Source organism: Coregonus clupeaformis, chromosome 12, assembly GCF_020615455.1.
Source record: "Coregonus clupeaformis isolate EN_2021a chromosome 12, ASM2061545v1, whole genome shotgun sequence".
In the NCBI taxonomy this organism is placed as follows: Eukaryota; Metazoa; Chordata; class Actinopteri; order Salmoniformes; family Salmonidae; genus Coregonus; species Coregonus clupeaformis.
Window position 1 is genome coordinate 29,394,586 of NC_059203.1, and position 20,513 is coordinate 29,415,098.

A 20,513-nucleotide genomic window follows, 5' to 3' on the forward strand; every position below is an offset into this window, starting at 1 on the left:
TTTAAATGTATTTTTTAAAATCTAAAACACAAATTAGCTTTCATATCTCATAATTAACCTATCCAATAATCTCTCTGTATACCAATGTGAAAAGTAAGGTTGTGATCATGATAAAGTAAAACATTGTAAAAGTTGGACCTTGATTACCCAGTGGACAGTATGTCTGAAGAATCCTGTCATAGACACGTTTGGTGCATGGTCAATTATCTGTCTCTGTTTCTCTGGGGAATCTATGGGTGGAAATCTGCTAGGTGAATCCTCATAATTCTGTCTATTTGTTCTCTACCGGAGTGTCTGGTACTGTAGGTAGGTCTGTCCTCAAAGAGAGTAGCAGAGCCACACAGTTATACTAGAGAGGAGCTCTGCACTACATCATTTTCCTTCCCCTACCCTCTAGCTCCCTTTGCACTCTACTCTCATCCCTTCAGATATCTTGTCGTTTCTCTCACCTCCCTCCAGGCAACCTCCGCTCTCTGTTCTCTCTGCTCTCTGTCTCTCTCCCTCTCTCTCTCTGTCTCGCTCTCTGTCTCTCTCTCCCTCTCTCTCTGCTCTCTGTCTTTGAACCATCTACATTAGTGACAGTGCATTAGTATGAGCTCTCTCTCTCTCTCTTTCTCTCTGTCTGTCTCTCTCTCTCTGTCTCTCTCTCTCCCTCTCTCTCTGCTCTCTGTTGTTGAACCATCTACATTAGTGACAGTGCATTAGTATGAGGAGAAAGCTGCTAACACCCTTTTGTGGAGTAGAACTTAATCACTGTGCTTTTTAAATGTGTATGGTCATATTTGCTCCGGTAAGTTGTTGTTTCTTTCATATTTGGACTGTGGGTAACTGATTTTCATTAGTAAGTACATTCCTGGTTAAACCAGCATTATAATTATTTAGTTATGAAGTAGGGGTGTGTTTTATAGGCTATTGTATGTGATAGATCTGTTTTTAAACTAATTGTTTCAATTTCAATTTAGTTTGTAAGGAATATTATTTATGTTTGGTGGGTGAATTTTTATCAACTATTTTTCCCAGGGCAGTTCTTTAGGATGTGTGTGTGTGCTTGTGTTTGTGTGTGTTTGTGCGTGCATGCATGCATGCGTGTGCCTGTGTGTTTGTGTGTGTGGCATGCACAGTATTCCAACAGGTTGAGTCACTCTACGGGGCTCCGCCCACCCTCTAACCCACAGTAGGTGGCTCTCTGTTTGCAGTCAGCCCATTTCTAAATTATTCAGTTGTTTTCATAATGTTGTCTTCAAGAAAATCAATCCCAAACCTTGATCATCAGTCTGCTTAATAGACATGGTGCCGAGATTAGCTTTCCTCTACCATATCTCTCTCTCTCTCGCTCTCTCTCTCTCTCTCTCTCTCTCTCTCTCTCTCTCTCTCTCTCTCTCTCTCTCTCTCTCTCCTCCTCTCTCTCTCTCTCTCTCTCTCTCTCTCTCTCTCTCTCTCCCTCTCTCTCTCTCCTCCTCTCTCTCTCTCTTCTCCTCTCTCTCTCTCTCTCTCTCTCTCTCTCTCTCTCTCTCTCTCTCTCTCTCTCTCTCTCTCTCTCTCTCTCTCTCTCCTCCTCTCTCTCTCTCTCTCTCTCTCTCCTCCTCTCTCTCTCTCTCTCTCTCTCTCTCTCTCTCTCTCTCTCTCTCTCTCTCTCTCTCCTCCTCTCTCTCACAATCCCCTTTCTCTCTTGTCTCTCTCTCTGTCTCTCTTTCTCCCCCTCTCTCTCTTTCTGTTCATCTTTTAACACTGAAACCAAAAAGCCTTTGTATTCAGAGGATACTTTGTTAACAGCTGTGTTTTAATCTATAATTTCATGGCGTAATAATGATTATTCTAGTTATAATGTGTCATTAATGATTGTAACTATTTAGAATGCATCCTTTTCCCATTTGAATATGAATGAGTGAATTAACAGGATGTTTGCAGACAACAGACACATTAATCATTCTTCTATAAATACATCTAATCACTGACTTTTAATTATAATTATAGCCACACACACTTAATTAGATGTGGTCTTAAACACTTTGGATCTGATCGGATTACACAACAACTGTCTGGCTGTATGTTATACCTTTTAGAAACAATCTGAGAGAATCTCTCTCTCTCTCTCTCTCTCTCTCTCTCTCTCTCTCTCTCTCTCTCTCTCTCTCTCTCTCTCTCTCTCTCTCTCTCTCTCTCTCTCTCTCTCTCTCTCTCTCTCTCTCTCTCTCTCTCTCTCTCTCTCTCTCTCTCTCTCTCTCTCTCTCTCTGTCCCTGCCTCTATCTACATATATAGTATTTCAGGATGTTGTGTATCCCTTGAAATAATCATAATTCATGTAAACATTACAGGTTTGAAAACATAGCTTGTTCCAAAAAAGTAGTGTCTTGGCACAACTTACCCTGGGTAGCCATGAGACACTTCAATTTGCTCAACTGACCCCAAGTCAAACATTTTGACTATATTAGCCCACACAGCTACAAGGCTGCACTTTCATGCTAGGTTTAGGACCTCATATTGAAGCTTATAGAGACCCAAACTGATGTAGAACAATCTTTAAATTATCTCCTTTGGTTTAGATACAAGCATCATGAAACCTCTAACACAATACATTTATTTGATTTGGTGAAAATCTGTTTTTTGGACCTAACTTGCTTACCACTTTTTCCATGTAGTTTCTTCCTTCACAGACTCAATAAAATGATGACCTCTTCCTAAATATTTGGTCAAATTATTAATTTTGTGTATGGAAACAAGGCTGGCTCAACTTACCTCTCTGGCTCAACTTACCCCACTCTCCTCTACTGGAAAGAGCAGGTTTTATTTTATTTTAGGATCAACATCAACAGTCCCACATTCATAAACTCTAAAGACAACCAACAGTAAACCTCATTCCACCATATATCCACACCATGTACCATATATTACACACAAGAAAGTTCCCTGATAACTTTCCCAAAGGCGGCATCTGTCAGGGTGTTGATATAGACAGTCCTCTGTGGCTCATTAGGTCCAGCTGTTGGTCTAGCAGTTTTGTAGAGGACCAGACAGGAAAGGAGGGACCAGGAGAAACTAGTAAACTGCATTCCAAATGGCACCCTATTCCCTATGTAGTGCACTACTTTTTACTTTTTGGTAAAAAGTAGCTAGTCAACTATGTAGGGAATAGGGTGCCATTTGGGACACAGCCTATGTCTAGCGTGCTCAATGAGTAGGAGTTTAATAATATATATATGTATATATATATATTCCAGATCTTTGCCATCTGTGCATTTGCAACATGTGGAGGGTACTCTGGTCACCTGCGGGTTAGAGTGGAATGTCCGGACAAGAGCCAGAGCAACCTCAGCATCACCGTAAACTTTGCCTATCCCTTCAGGTAATACATGCTGTTATTTTTCCACAGTCTGACTACTAGACTTTTGTCCATTTTATTGTGGTTCATGGTCAAAATTCTCCAAAACATAAATTCAACAGAATTTACACTGACAGTCATGTCATACAGTCATGTGCAAACTGGAGCAAAAGGCTCATGTCATTGTCACATGTCACATGCATGGGTATACACGTTGAGAGACAAGTCACATTTATCCAGATAAACACTCCACAACACTTTACTAAGAGTCATTCTGTATTGTAATCTACTGTGCATTTGGGGATATAGCCTTGGTGAGACAATGATAGTGTTGTCCGTCCATGAATGTGTTTGACAGATAGGGTGGAGGTGTGGTGGCAGAGATTTATTTTCCATCTATAAAAATACATTTAAAAAATCTATGTTTGGATTGAAAGATTATGGAATATGGAGCTGTAGTTGTCAAATCATTCATTTGTTTCCACGTTCAGTATCTCACGTGTATCTACCTGCTCCCTTGAAGACCTTAAACATTTCAGCTCAGGTTAAGAGTAATGTGGAAAGACTCCTGATGATCAGGGGAGAGATTCATAATTGAGACTCATGAGCATCATGCAGTGATTCTGAGGAATACATACAGTGCATTCGGAAAGTATTCAGACCCCTTGACTTCTTCCACATTTTATTACATTACAGTCTTATTCTAAAATTGATTAAATTGTCCCCCCGCATCAATCTACACACAACACCCCATAATGACAAAGCAAAAACAGGTATTTAATGTATTATGCAAATGTATATAAAAAAAACGGAAATATGACATTTATATAAGTATTCAGATCCTTTACTCAGTACTTTGTTGAAGCACCTTTAGCAGTGATTACAGCCTAACATCTTCTTGGGTATGACGCTACAAGCTTGGCACACCTGTATTTGAGGAGTTTCTCCCATTCCTCTCTGCACATCCTCTCAAGCTCTGTCAGGTTGGATGGGGAGCGTTGCTGCACAGCTATTTTCAGGTCTCTCCAGAGATGTTTGATCGGGTTCAAGTCCGGGCACTGGCTGGGCCACTCAAGGACATTCAGAGACTTGTCCCTAAGACACTCCTGCGTTGTCTTGGCAGTGTGCTTAGGGTTGTTGTCCTGTTGGAAGGTGAACCTTCGCCCCAGTCTGAGGTTCTGAGCACTTTGGAGCAGGTTTTCATCAAGGATCTCTCTGTACTTTGCTCTGTTCATCTTTGCCTCGATCCTGACTATTCTCCTGACTATTCTCCCCCACAGCACGATGCTGCTACCACAATGCTTCACCATAGGGATGGTGCCAGGTTTCCTCCAGACATGACGCTTGGCATTCAAGTTCAATATTGGTTTCATCAGACCAGAGAATCTTGTTTCTCATGGTCTGAGAGTCTCTAGGTGCCTTTTGGCAAACTCCAAGCAGGCTGTCATGTGCTTTTTACTAAGGAGTGGCTTCCGTCTGGCCACTCTACCATAAAGGCCTGATTGGTGGAGTGCTGCAGAGATGGTTGTCCATCTGGAAGGTTCTCCCATCTCCAAAGAGGAAGTCTGGAGCTCTGTCAGAGTGACCATCGGGTTCTTGGTCACCTCCCTGACCAAGAACCTTCTCCCCCGATTGCTCAGTTTGGCCGGGTGGCCAGCTCTAGAAAGAGTCTTGGTGGTTCCAAACTTCTTCCATTTAAGAATGATGGAGGCCAATGTGTTCTTTGAGACCTTCAATGCTGCAGAATCTTTCTGGTACCCTTCCCCAGATCTGTGCCTCGACACAATCTTGTCTCGGAGCTCAACGGACAATTCCATCGACCTCATGGCTTGGTGTTTGCTCTGACATGCGTTGTCAACTGTGGGACATTATATACCCAGGTGTGTGCCTTTCCAAATCATGTCCAATCAATTTAATTTACCACAGGTGGACTCCAGTGAAGTTGTAGAAACATCTCAAGGATGATCAATGGAAACAGGATGCACCTAAGCTCTATTTTGAGTCTCATAGCAAAGTGTCTGAATACTTACAGTTGAAGTCGGAAGTTTACATACACCTTAGCCAAATACATTTAAACTCAGTTTTTCACAATTCCTGACATTTAATCCAGGTAAAAATTCCATTTCTTAGGTCAGTTAGGATCACCACTTTATTTTAAGAATGTGAAATGTCAGAATAATAGTAGAGAGAATGATTTATTTCAGCTTCTATTTATTTCATTACATTCCAAGTGGGTCAGAAGTGGGCACTCAAATAGTATTTGGTAGCGTTGCCTTTAAATTGTTTAACTTGGGTCAAATGTTTCGGGTAGTCTTCCACAAGCTTCCCACAATAAGTTGGGTGAATTTTGGCCCATTCCTCCTGACAGAGCTGGTGTAACTGAGTCAGGTTTGTAGGCCTCCTTGCTCGGACACACTTTTTCAGTTCTACCCACACATTTTCTATAGGATTGAGATCATGGCTTTGCGATGGCCACTCCAATAACTTGACTTTGTTGTCCTTAAGCCATTTTGCTACAACTTTGGAAGTATGCTTGGGGTCACTGTCCATTTGGAAGACCCATTTGCGACCAAGCTTTAACTTCCTGACTGATGTCTTGAGATGTTGCTTCAATATATCCACATAATTTTCCTTCCTCATGATGCCATCTATTTTGGGAAGTGCACCAGTCCTTCCTGCAGCAAAGCACCCACACAGCATGATGCTGCCACCCCCGTGCTTCACAGTTGGGATGAGGTTCTTCAGCTTGCAAGCACCCCCTTTTTCCTCCAAACATAATGATGGTCATTATGGCCAAACAGTTCTATTTTTGTTTCATCAGACAAGAGGACATTTCTCCAAAAAGTACGATCTTTGTCCCCATATGCAGTTGCAAACCGTAGTCTGGCTTTTATATGGTGGTTTTGGAGCAGTGGCTTCTTCCTTGCTGAGCAGCCTTTCAGGTTATGTCAATATAGGACTCATTTTACTGTGGATATAGATACTTTTGTACCTGTTCCTCCAGCATCTTCACAAGGTCCTTTGCTGTTGTTCTGGGATTGATTTGCACTTTTCGCACCAAAGTACGTTCATCTCTAGGAGACAGAACGCGTCTCCTTCCTGAGCGGTATGACGGCTGCATGGTCCCATGGTGTTTATACTTGCGTACTATTGTTTGTACAGATGAACGTGGTACCTTCAGGCTTTTGGAAATTGCTCCCAAGGATGAACCAGCCTTGTGGAGGTCTACAAATTGTCATGCACAAAGTAGATGTCCTAACCGACTTGCCAAAACAAGAAATGTGTGGAATGGTTGAAAAATGAGTTTTAATGACTCCAACCTAAGTGTATGTAAACTTCTGACTTCAACTGTATGTAAATAAGGTATTTCTGTTTTTTATTTTTAATACATTTGCAAAATATTCTAAAAACCTGTTTTCGCTTTGACAGTATGGGGTATTGTGTGTAGATTGCTGAGAAAAAATATATATTTAATCAATTTTAGAATAAGGCTGTAATCTAACAAAATGTGGAAAAAGTCAAGGGGTCTGAATACTTTCCGAAGGCACTGTATACCTTTACCTCTCTTTAATCTCTCTCTCTCTTATCTCTCTGTCGCTCTCTCTCTCTCCCCCTTCTCTCTCTCTCTCCTTCCTCTCTCTTCTCTCTCTCTCTGTCTCTCTGAAGATCGCAGGTTCACTCAGATCAGTGGGAGGAACTTGTTTCACTCAGTTTAACAATCGCTATTTTTAAAGCCTGTCAGAGTCCATTGGTAATGGAAGGGTTCCTCACCAAGACAGACTTTTGTTCTTTAAAAGATATCTTTTTTTTTTTTCTTGCCTGAAGCAAGGATCAGCAGGGTCTATCTCTACCTTCTGCAAATCATTGTGTGTTCAAACACTCTGCTCATACTCTACTTTTACCTGGACATTTCCTGCCATAATGCAGGACTATGTTATTTTATAGGCAAGATGGCTTAACTACAGGTCTCTCTTGCAAACGAAATTTGATCTCAATGACTAACCTGTAAAATTAAAGGTTAAATAAAATAAATGAAAACTACTGTAACAGGTGATTAGGATTCTAACACATTGAGCTTTGATGATAGACATTTTACTGACGACATAGCTACAGCATGACATCTGACAATGACTTGCAGGATGATGGTCATGACATTCTCAACCTCATTCTCACTCACCTGCACTGTGATCAGAGCCTCACACTTGTCAATAAAAGGCTTTAACTGTGACCATGTCCTTGTTCCTGACATCTTATAGGTTACAGCAGGTCCATTTCCAGCCCACGCTGTGTGAGAGGAACAGACAGGAGACCATCTTCCTGGTAGGAGACTACTCCTCCTCAGCTCAGTTTTTTGTGACCGTGGCTGTCTTTGCCTTCCTCTATTCACTGATGGCCACCGTAGTGTACATCTACTACCAGAACAAGTACCGCGAGGGTAATAGAGGACCGCTGGTGGTGAGTTGTTTTACTTATCAAGAGCTGCCTTTGGTTCATTAATGTCATGGTATTTGTATAATGTATGTGTCTATTAATTGAGATACATTGAATTAAATAATTTACAGGACAGTGGTAGCTTAACATATAGAGAAATGTGATTCACAAGATTATTACCTCTGAAAGATGTGGTATATTGTGGCATTTTATAAATAGCAGTTAGCTGTACTTTGTTGTTACTCCTGCTCTTTTCTTCCATATTCCTTTAGACCTCGTTTATAACATCACCCCATCCTCTTTTTCACACCTCAACTCTCACGATCGCATTGAACCTGATAATAACCTTCTCCATTTCTCCCTGCTAACCAGGACTTTGTAGTGACCGTGCTCTTCGCCTTCATGTGGTTGGTGAGTTCCTGTACTTGGGCCAAAGCTCTGTCTGATGTAAAGTCAGCCACTGATCCCACCCAGGTCCTCCTGCTCATCTCTGCCTGCAGACACCCGGCCAACCAGTGTTCAGCTTCCCACCACCCAGTCTGGTCTGAGCTCAACACGTCTGTGGTGAGTCATTGGTGATGTCCATAATGGCACCCTATCTCCATATAGTGCATTGCTTTTGACCAGACAACTATGGGCCCTAGTCAAAAGTAGTGCACTATATAGGGAATAGGGTAATTTGGGACACATTCCTTATGCATGAAATACCAATGCTGATCAATGTCAGCTCCATTGTCTTCAGACAGGTGGTGTTTACTCCTACGTGATGCTCGTCCTTCAACCGATTGTTGATGATGATGTTTTAAATAATGTATGCACAGCAACAAAAATTCTTAGCAACCATTTGTTTTACGTCAATAACATTTTCTGATTCTGAATCTGACAGTTTGATGTTTAGACCCAAACTCTAAATGCAGGTTAGCATTTTTCGTCATAAATCTTGTTCTGGAGGCAACTCTTCAGAGTTGTCACTAGCTGGCACAGCCACAAAGTAATCAAATCTGACTTTCAACCTAACCCTAATGCCCAACCCTAACCGTAACCACACTGCTAACCCTAATGCCCAACCCTTATCTTAACCACACTGCTAACCCTAATGCCCAACCCTAATCTTAACCACACTGCAAATCCTAATGCCCAACCCTAATCTTTAACAACACTGCTGACCCTAATGCCCAACCCTAATCTTAACCACACTGCTAACCCTAATGCCCAACCCTAATCTTAACCACACTGCTGACCCTAATGCCCAACCCTAATCTTAACCACACTGCTAACCCTAATGCCCAACCCTAATCTTAACCACACTGCTAACCCTAATGCCCAACCCTAATCTTAACCACACTGCTAACCCTAATGCCCAACCCTAACCTTAACCACACTGCTAACCCTAATGCCCAACCCTAATCTTAACCATACTGCTAACCCTGATGCCCAACCCTAATCTTAACCACACTGCTAACCCTAATGTCCAACCCTAACCACACTGCTAACCCTAATGCCCAACCCTAATCTTAACCACACTGCTAACCCTAATGCCCAACCCTAATATTAACCACACTGCTAACCCTAATGCCCAACCCTAACCTTAACCACACTGCTAACCCTAATGCCCAACCCTAATCTTAACTACACTGCTAACCCTAATGCCCAACCCTAATCTTAACCACACTGCTAACCCTAATGCCCAACCCTAATCTTAACCACACTGCTAACCCTAATGCCCAACCCTAATTTTAACCACACTGCTAACTCTAATGCCCAACCCTAACCTTAAATTAAGACCAAAAAGCTCATTTTTGCTTTCATGTATTTTTACAATATAGACAATTTTGACTTTGCAGCTGGCCTATCTAAGGGGAAATCGCTCTCAGTTTTGCCTCCAGGACAAGAAACGTCAACATGCACTCTAAATACCCTCTTTCTGTACCTCTATACAGGTTTTTGGTTTTTTAAACTTTATCCTGTGGGCCGGCAACATCTGGTTTGTCTTCAAAGAGACAGGCTGGTACAAGACTGGCCAGAGGTACCCAATGAGAAGCGCCTCTGGGAGACGGGCCAATGGGATGAGCCAACGGCTCTGCAGCCAAAGCAGTTTCGACCAATCAGGGGACAGCTTCTATCAACATCCATACAGGCAGACTAGTTTTGATCAATCACGGGAGAGCTTGGGCCAGCAGCACTACAGCCAAGGTAGCTTCAACCAATCAATAGGGAGCTTCCGCTTGCCACAGACCAGTCTAGGACAGCCAATCATCATCAGTCAGGGGGATGTCACCTCTAAAGGGATTAATCCTATCATGTTTGTCAATGATACTTAGATCACATTTTATGTATATTTTCCCCTCATCTACTTACCCTCACAAACGTAACTAGATCTGAAAATACTTTTGTATATTGATACCTGACCATAAGCAGGGTTGGGTAGGTTACTTTCTAAATGTAATCCATTACAGTTACTAGTTACCTGTCTTAAAATTGTAATCAGAAACATAATTTTTGGATTACCCCAACTCAGTAACGTAATCGGATTACTTTCAGTTACTTTTGGATTACTCTCGCATTAAGAGGCATTTGCAGAAGACGAAAAGGATCCATAAAACGCATTTGGTGTGTCATCATAGTGGTCTCTGACTTGTGGTCAGACTCGCTCAGATGGAACAAACTTAATTTAATGTCATTTAGAAACAGAAAGGTGTCATAATGTATTTTCTCCTCAAACATCCTTTCTGAATTTAAAAGTAGCCTAATCCAAAAATTCATCATCTACTTTTTCAAAAGTATCTGTAACCTGATTACAATATTTTTGCTGGTAACATAACTGATTATTTCTTGGTGATCAGATTACATGTAGCTGATTACATTTGCCCATAAGGTATAGGTCACCACTCCCATGTAGATTTCCAGATATGAAGTTTGCAAGGGCACGTGGACGAAGCTGTAATATCTAAGGGGGTGGACCGTAAGAGAGGAAAATGAAAAGAAGACACAGTAAAGGGAAAGGAAGGATTTAGCAAGTGAGTTTTTTAGAGGACATCGGAGTGGTTTGGAAAATGTATCGGAAATGGAAATAGAGTGAGAGAAGACTGTGTGAATAGTGTGAATGTGAGAGGTTTGGCTTCGCTCACATTCATGTACAGTATTGTAATTCGTTTTTCTTTGCATGACTTGTTGTGGCTGTCTCATGGTAGTGGTTTTCTTGGTGTGTTTAGTCCATAACTTGGTGCATCGGCGCACAGGTGTTACCTGTATTACACTTGAGGTTCAATGATTGGGTGGCAGGTAGCTTAGCGGTTAAGAACAATGGGCCAGTAACCGAAAGGTTGCTGGTTTAAATCCCTGAGCCAACTACGTGAAAAATCTGCTGATGTGCCCTTGAGCAAGGTACTTAACCCTAGTGTCTGTAAAATTATTTATATTACAAATTGTTTCATGCTTCAGTAGGTTTGTGCTGTTGAATTTAAAACTGTGGTGGGGATATACGTTTGTGAACCGCCTGTTATATATATACTCTAATTATACCTCATCTGATTCTCAAATTTATGCAGTTTGTTTGATTGGTGGTGGCTGTGCTCTGCTGATGGTGCAGTGATGTTCCACAGTGAGTCGTTCCACACATTTTGTATAAGTGTTGTAATTTCTCAATGGTTTTAAAGTGATGGTGATATTTCACAGGGATCTTAATAATACTGACATTTGAAGATGCACAAATAAAGCCTTACATTCGCATTGTCCAAATGGTTTGCCTCTGTGCGAATACTGTATGTTCTTAAAATGGAAGCCTTATGAAACTAAAGTCAAACCAGTCTGTCTGTCTCTATACAGCAACCACAGGACAGTGTATGAACACATCTACGCTCAGGGAAAGAGCAGCAGTGTCCCGATCGTCGTAGGAAGTAGACCAAGGCGCAGCGTGATGAACGAACATGTTTATTTATCATTAGCGATAAACATGGACAGTAAACAAACACAACAAACGACTCGTAACGTCCTAGGTAACATAGACCAACACGGAACAAGAACCCACAAACACAAAGGGAAAAACAGACAGTTTAAATATGGCTCCCAATCAGAGACAACCAGCCACAGCTGACACTCGTTGCCTCTGATTGAGAACCACACTGGCAACATAGAAAATAAACAACTAGACCTACAACACAGAAATCTACACACCCTGGCTCAACATAACAGTGTCCCCAGAGCCAGGGCGTGACAGTACCCCCCCCTAAAGGCGCGGACTCCGACCGCGCCAACCAAATACCACAGGGGAGGGACCGGGTGGGCACTCCGCCTAGGCGGTGGATCCGGCTCCGGGCCTGATCCCCGCTCCCTCGCCAACCCCCCAAAGTACCCCTGGTCCGGTCTGTCCCCGCTGGCCGGAGCTGGACTGCACATTGGTGGAACGGATTGCTCTAGCTCCGGCGTGAAGCATCTGACCGGTGCCGGACCAGGCACCGGTGGAACAGGCACGGGACGTGCCGGACTGACGACGCACACCACTGGCTTGGTGTGGGGAACAGGCACGGGCCGTGCCGGGCTGACGACGCACACCACTGGCTTGGTATGGGGAGCAGGAGCGGGCCGGACCGGGCTGGCGATGCGCACCACTGGCTTGGTGTGGGGAACAGGCACGGGCCGTGCCGGGCTGACGACGCACACCACTGGCTTGGTGTGGGGAACAGGCACGGGCCGTGCCGGGCTGACGACGCACACCACTGGCTTGGTGTGGGGGGCAGGAGCGGGCCAGACCGGGCTGGCGATGCGCACCACTGGCTTGGTGTGGGGAACAGGAGCGGGCCGGACCGGGCTGGCGATGCGCACCACTGGCTTGGTGTGGGGAACAGGAGCGGGCCGGACCGGGCTGGAGACTCGCACCATTGGCCTGGTGCGGGGAGCAGGAACAGGCCGGACCGTACTGGGGACACACACCACTGGCCCTACGCAGGGATCTGGAACGGGCCGGACCGGACTGGTAACACACCCCAGTACCCTTCGCCGTGCCTCTACACCTTCCATCCCCTCTTCGACCAGTGGCCCCCGTAACCTGGCGGCCTCCTCTGCCAACCCGCTGGGCCGCTCTGTCGCGGTCTCCTGCTGGCCCGTCGTCCACGGCGTTAGCCCCCCCCTAAAGATTTTATGGGCTTCACTCCTACCCGTGGACCAGGTCTCCATACTTTTTGCCAGCCTTTCGCCCTTCTGCTTCCACGTCAAGCCCCTCTCTTCCTCACATGGCTTGACCCAGTCGAGGAGGCGAAGGAGATCCGCTAGAGATCTCCCAGGCGATGGCTCCTGGACTTGCTGCTTGGTCCAGTCTTGGTGGGATCTTCTGTCACGATCGTCGTAGGAAGTAGACCAAGGCGCAGCGTGATGAACGAACATGTTTATTTATCATTAGCGATAAACACAGACAGTAAACAAAAACAACAAACGACTCGTAACGTCCTAGGTAACATAGACCAACACGGAACAAGATCCCACAACTATTGTGGGAAAACAGCCTGTTTAAATGTGGTTCCCAATCAGAGACAACCAGCCACAGCTGACACTCGTTGCCTCTGATTGAGAACCACACTGGCAACATAGAAAAGAAACAACTAGACCTACAACACAGAAATCTACACACCCTGGCTCAACATAACAGTGTCCCCAGAGCCAGGGCGTGACAAGCAGGTCCTGTAAGGTGGACACTTAGATCTGACATTCCAAAGACGTGAACACCTACTGCTCAACTTTAACTCTGTGCTCTGAATACACTTTATATCACACAGGTGAAAGGTGCTCTGATATTCTGCTAAGTCCTGTCACAGTGATCAGATCAGATCTACCTGAGAGCTGTTACCATGGTGATGCGGATATGGTAGGTGAGAGCTGTTATCCTCTCCTGCTTCAGAGGGAGTTGAGGTACTAGCTCCCCTAGTCTGTAACAAGACAAATAAGATTCAGCAATGCCTCTTTTCCATGGCAGACTCATGTGGGCAATTTGGAATGGAACAGGGGAAGGAGAGAGAGAGAAAGAGAGAGATAGAAAGAGAGAGGGATGATATGAACAGAGATAGAAGTAACAAAAAAGGAGAGCTAGAAGAGGGCAGAACGCACATTGATAAGAAAGAGAAAAATAAAGTATGTGAGTAAGTGTGAATGTCTAGTTTGTGTTGAGTGGAATGGTAACTGCACCTGCCCGGTCCCCTGGATACCGTTCATGCTTAACCCATTTAGCTCTGTGCTAGACAAGTGTGTAGAAAGGCTGTCAGAGTAATGGCTCATACAGGCACAGACACAAGGGCCCATGGGGCCCCACTCACTGGCTCAGGGACTCTATTCTAATCATTTGAATGCAGGTATTTTAATGGCATCCAAGCCTGCTCACATCACAAAACATGGATTCTCTTCCATTCTGTCTCTCACTGAGGGCCATGCTAATACATGAGAGCATCTTGGCTGAGTGTTCTAGGTTTTAGTTATTCACCTACAGTAGCTAATGCACTGCAGCTGGTGCTGCAATATCATATCTCTGCGATATCAGCGATAAAATGTTCTTCAAAAAGCCCTAAAGATGTTGACATGACAAAAAATACCTTTTTATTCCAGATATAGTCCTAATGGTGGAATCTAACAACTTCTGCAAAAGGTTTCCATCAGTTCAGTCCCTATAATTGAGACCAATTGGGAAACAAGCTTTTTTTATTTTTTTTCTCAGCATAATTCAATTCAGCAGGCTCCATAGGATCAAGCTAATGGAATGAGGAATCCAACTAAGACAAACACCATGATGAAATGCCAAACGCAGATGACAGCTGGGATGTAAAAGAAATGAGAAGAGACAAGAACAGAAGAGAAGAGAAGAGAAGAGAAGAGAAGAGAAGAGAAGAGAAGAGAAGAGAAGAGAAGAGAAGAGAAGAGAGCGGATGGACGGATGTTACCCAAGGAAAGCCTGTTTAATAACGAGGCACAAGGGGTGTAATTATGTTTCTGTGGGTTGCATGGCCCTCTTCTCTGTGTGAGCAGCCATAAAACACTGTGTAGAGAGAGGCAGTGTTTCTCTGGGTGAGTCCCAAAGGCACCCTATTCCCTATATAGTGCACTATTTTGACCAGCGCCTATAGGACTCTGGTCAAAAGTAGTACACTATAGTATGGGAAATAGGGTGCCATTTGGGATGTATCCTCTGTGTGTTGGGCCAACCCTCCACAGAGATGCTAGCTAAATGTCAGCAGCAGGTGTCCAGGACACAGAAAGACACAAGGATGGAAATTGCAGTGTAGGTACCCCACAGTATAAGAATTAAGATCAGGTTATCAGCAGGAAATGAAGGGTTACATTGAGTATGTACATGACAAGGCTGTGTGGAGGGCAGGAGATGGATGAGGGGGTTGGAGAGATGGAGAGGGAGGATCAGTCACGACACATCATTTCTTATGCAACAATATATTTCAACATGCACTTGGAATGTGCTTGTTTGTGAGATAATTTACTAATTGTCTCATCTCACTACGCATTTAAAACACTTCTCTAAGCACAGCATAAATATACAAAACATCTCCAAACACAATTGTAAAAGCTTAGATCTTCATTAAATTAAGGGCTTTAATTTAACAAACCTAACACAATGGTAAATCTTAGCGCTGGCGGTAGCACTATAGGTTGGAGGGTGTGTAAGAAATATTTTTGCTATTTATACAGCGGGAATTATGAGCACAATAGCTGACGGTGGCGTGAAAGGGCTGGGTTTTGATGAAAAAATAAGTTGTAGGTGTGACAAAGGCTTGACAATTCACTGGCCAATCAACGTGTTCCATAGCTACTGCGTGCAGTTGTCTCAAGTTGTGGAGGTTATTGACGGTCTTTGCATTGTCATCAACTCCAATTCGGCTGAGGGGCACGAAATATTCTCGTCCTAGTCCATTGTATATTGATACCGTTTATTAAAAAGCATAGTCTACAGTAACAAATAATAGCAACAATAAAATACCTCAGGTTTTTGCTAAATATGTTTGGAGTGCTGGCAGTCAACATTGTTGTAATTGGCTTCCACAAGTATACTGTATAATTTTCTACATGTCTTTACACATTGCTCTTCTCCTGAAATAAAAACTACTAGGCTCCCTTTAAAATGTATTGTAGGCCTACGTGTGAGGCTCGCTCCCAATAAGCAGGATATAGGCCTATCCAGGCACGTGCACAGATAGGGGTCTACCTGTTCCCGAGCACATGTCCCTTTGCCCTCTCACTCGCCAAGTGCCCTTTTTTGTCATTGTTGTTCCGAACCCACTGCTCCCAAGTCGTTGTGACGTCATCAAGTTTACCAACCCCCCACCCCTACCCTGTCCATTGGTCTCCCCTGTATGGAGCTCATGTGCCCCTGGTTGTGCATTTTTCAGTCTGCCCTGTACAGAGATTGCGCACGCCCGGTATCCATGCATGCATGGCTTGAAATGCGATCAACAGTCGAGTGTGTGTAGCAAGCTACCTATATTTACATCGCTCATATTTGGTCTGGTTGTCCAATAGCCTACGCGCTGCAGCACTTAGCACCTGCAAGGTCTGTGCACAGCCCTGGGCCCATCCACTGTTGATAATGTAGCTACCCTAACCCAACACCAAACAACCCCTTCAAGAGGCTCAGACCACTTGCCTTAACGGTTAAGGTGTTGGCTTGACAGTCACTGGACCTGGGTTTGAGTCCCAGTCTGGGACACCCCCTGAATTCGCTACAATATGGCATGATAAGGCTGAATAAATTAAATACGTTTGGAGCAGTGCGTCTTTGGTAACTGGATAAATGGGAATGGATACAAGTGAAATTAAGTATGCGGGTCGGCCTACGTGAATTGTGAATCATGTATGACTGCAAAAGCCTCGCTATTAAGGGACCATTTAGAAACCTTTTATGCATAGGCTACTTGGCTAATGCATGTCCAGGATAAAAAAGACACCCAACACTTTACAGTTGAACCAGCCTTCATTGTAAAAGGGTAAGGGTAGCCTACGGAGTGCTTGGTTTTTAATCAAATGGAACAGAAAACAAGCAATTGTTACAGGAAAATAACTTTAATGTTTCTAAATACAAAGGTCACCGGCATCATCTCGTCTCTCCTTCCATGATGGGCATATGGACACATGATGTAGCCTTCATGTTTAGTTTTTTTATCACCCAAAAATAATAACAGGAGCTGGTTAAAATAATGTATAATACATAGACAAAAAGAGGATGTCGCTCACTGTTTTGCCGCTCCCAACAAAGCTTTGGCGATTAAGATTTTTTTCAAAGTGGTCTCACGAGCCAAACCCTTTATTGATTGGCTTGGATCCTTGGCGAATGCATTGGGCACTTAGCACCAGATGAAAATAGAGCCCTAAATGTTTCAGAAAAACTGGTATCGAGACAGCCCAAAGGCCTTATTTCAGGCCTTTGTGTTACTCGAGCCTGCAGGGAGAGCCAGACAACTTAAGAAGACTTTCAGTGACCATACTCCTTCAGTGGCTTTCAAGATCCCTCATCCCTGACAACTTTTTCCACAACCTACATGCAGTAAATGGTTCTTATTAGTGCCACACTCAGGGTTACTCTGTAGCCTGTAGATGGTGCAAGCCACCTTTAAAAACATATGCTGCTTTCAAGATCCCTCAAACCTCACACCTTTCCCACAACCTACATGGATGGTGCCTATCAGTAGCCAGCAGGGGGTGCAAGCCACCTTTAAAAAACGTGTGCTGCTTTCAAGATCCGTCATCCCTTACACCTTTCCCACAACTTACATGGATGGTTCCTATCAGTAGCCAACAGGGGGTGCAAGCCACCATTAAAAAACGTGTGCTGCTTTCAAGATTCCTACACCTTTTAAACCCACAACAGTATGTAGGCAGGCTGGGTTTACCTGTAGCAGTCTGTAGGGGTATTAACCACCTCTCATTGACTTATATATCCTTCAGAAAGTATTCATACCCCTTGACTTATTCCACATTTTGTTGTGTTACAGCCTGAATTCGAATTGGATTAAATATATATTTTTCTCTCCCAATACCCCACCATGACAAAGTGAAAACATGTTTTTAGACATTTTTGCAAATTTATTGAAAATGAAATACAGAAATATCTGATTTACATAAGTATTCACACCCCTGACTCAATACATGTTAGAATCACCTTTGGCAGTGATTAAAGCTGTGAGTCTTTCTGGGTAAGTCTCTAAGAGCTTTGCACACCTGGATTGTAAATTATTTATTTATTTACTCGGGAACATTCAATGTCATCTTGGTAAGCAACTCTGGTGTATATTTGGCCTTGTGTTATAGGGTATTGTCCTGCTGAAAGGTGAATTCCTCTCCCAGTGTCTGGTACAAAGCAGACTGAACTAGGTTTTCCTCTAGGATTTTGCCTGTGCTTAGCTCTATTCTGTTTTCTTTTATCCTAAAAAATTCCCTAGTCCTTGTTGATGACAAGCATACACATAATATAATGCAACCAACACCATGCTTGAAAATATGAAAAGTGGTACTCAGGGATGTGCTGTGTTGGATTTGTCCCAAACACAGCGCCTTTGTATCAGGACATAAAGTTAATTTCTTTGCCACATCTTTTGCAGTTTTACTTTAGTGCCTTAATGCAAACAGAATGCATGTTTTGAATGTTTTTTATTCTGTAAAGGCTTCCTTCTTTTCACTCTGTTATTTAGGTTAGTATTGTGGAGTAACTACAATGTTGTTGATCCATCCTCAGTTTTCTCCAGCCATTAAATTCTGTAACTGTTATTGTCTGGGTTTTATTTTATTTTATTTGTTTTACCCATCTTCGCGAGGCATTGGAAAACCTCTCTGGTCTTTGTGGTTGAATCTGTGGTTGAAATTCACTGCTCGACTGAAGGACCTTACAGATAATTGTACAGTGCCTTGCAAAAGTATTCATCCCCCTTGGCGTTTTTCCTATTTTGTTGCATTACAACCTGTAATTTAAATTAATTTTTATTTGGATTTCATGTAATGGACATACACATAATAGTCCAAATTGGTGAAGTGAAATGAAAACAATAACTTGTTTCAAAAAATGGTGCGTGCATGTCACGCCCTGACCTGGAGAGACTGTTATTCTCTAGGTAGTTTGGTCAGGGTGTGAAACTCTATGTATTGTATATCTATGTTTGGCCGGGTGTGGTTCCCAATCAGAGGCAGCTGTCGCTCGTTGTCTCTGATTGGGTATCATACTTAGGCAGCCAGTTTTCCTGCCTGGGTTGTGGACTCGTGTTTGTGTTCCTGTTTGGCTTGTTTCATGTATAGCCCATAGGACTTTGTTATTTTGTCTAGTCTTTATCCTTATTAATAAACATGTACGCATACCACGCTGCACCTTGGTCTGACCCGTCTCTCAACGATCGTGACAGAAGATCCCACCAAAAACGGACCAAGCAGCGTGCCCAGGAGCAGCAGACACAGGTGGGGAAGTCATTTTGGACTTGGGAGGAGATATTGGCTGGTAGAGGACCCTGGGCGAAGGAGGAAGCCCAGGCAGGAGAGGAGAAATGGCGACCCAAAAGGACTCGGTCACGAAGAAAGCCAGAGAAGCAGCCCCAATAAAACATTTTTGGGGGGCACACGGGGTGGTTGGCGGAGCCAGGGTTCAGAGCAGAGCCAATTCCCCGTAGTCACGCTAAGAAGCGTGTGACCGTGCAGGCTCCGTGTTATGCAGAGATATGCACTGTGTCGCCAGTGCGCCTGCATGTGGGAGACTCCCCAAAAATATGGAAGAAGGTACTCTGGTTAGATATATGTGTATTTTTAATGGACTATGAGATAAAACTGGGTTATTCACGAACATAGAGTTAGAATTCTTTGTTACTGGGCCAGGAATTTCATTGGGTAATTTCACTGTGTGTGTAGTGGTAAAGAGGCAATCTGATTTAGGGTCAAATTGCTCGCTCTTACTTAAATCCATGGCTGTCTTATCTAATCAGAGATTGAAACTAGCTTGTGGCCATTTGTTTCTCTTTTCAAACACAGTGGAGGGAGCGGCACCAGGGTTGAATGGAGTTTGGGCTAGACCTTTGTCTCTCCTTGGCTATCTTCTTGATAGATTACAGCATGAAGGGGGGTTTATGTATGGTTGAAAGATTAGAGTAGGGACCTATCATGTCCAACAACCAGTCTTCAGGTCAAGCCCGGGAGAGCTTGGGTTGAACAGTTTAAACTAAACATGAGTGTTTTTGCAAGATAAGGGATTGATTGAGAGTATTACTATTGATTCTGAACTGAATGAAAGTCGAATTTAGCTGCCACCATAGACAAAGGGAGTGGGCGGAGTAATAAAAGAGCGGAAACTGAAGAGGGAGGGATTATAAAGCTAGGGTGTGTGGAGGGCACGATATAAGATGGAGAGAGGGCGGGGGAGGCTACTCTGCAGACCAGTTTCCTTTTATTGAAATTCAATAAAGTAAATCTTGATTCAACAAAAACTCTGTAAGAACTTTGATTGTTTAATAAAGTATAGTGATTAATTTCCACAACAAGATGAGACTAAAATTGATCTTTTTGGCCATCAAGGAAAACGCTATGTCTGGCGCAAACCCAACACCTCTCATCACCCCGAGAACACCATCCCCACAGTGAAGCATGGTGGTGGTGGCATCATGCTGTGGGGATGTTTTTCATCGGCAGGGACTGGGAAACTGGTCAAAATTGAAGGAATGATGGATGGCGCTAAATACAGGGAAATTCTTGAGGGAAACCTGTTTCAGTGTTCCAGAGATTTGAGACTGGAACGGAGGTTCACCT

General features: G+C 43.5%; 1 protein-coding gene across 1 annotated transcript; it reads left to right on the forward strand.

Annotated features, from left to right (window-relative positions):
* Positions 1-657: 657 nt before the first annotated feature.
* On the forward strand, positions 658-11,461 carry LOC121578463 (synaptoporin-like). Its single transcript, XM_045224053.1, has 5 exons — positions 658-790; positions 3,220-3,344; positions 7,577-7,775; positions 8,124-8,315; positions 9,692-11,461. The coding sequence occupies exons 1-5, from the start codon at positions 767-769 to the stop codon at positions 10,070-10,072; spliced, it is 921 nt and encodes a 306-aa protein (XP_045079988.1). The 5' UTR covers positions 658-766; the 3' UTR covers positions 10,073-11,461.
* Positions 11,462-20,513: the final 9,052 nt, after the last annotated feature.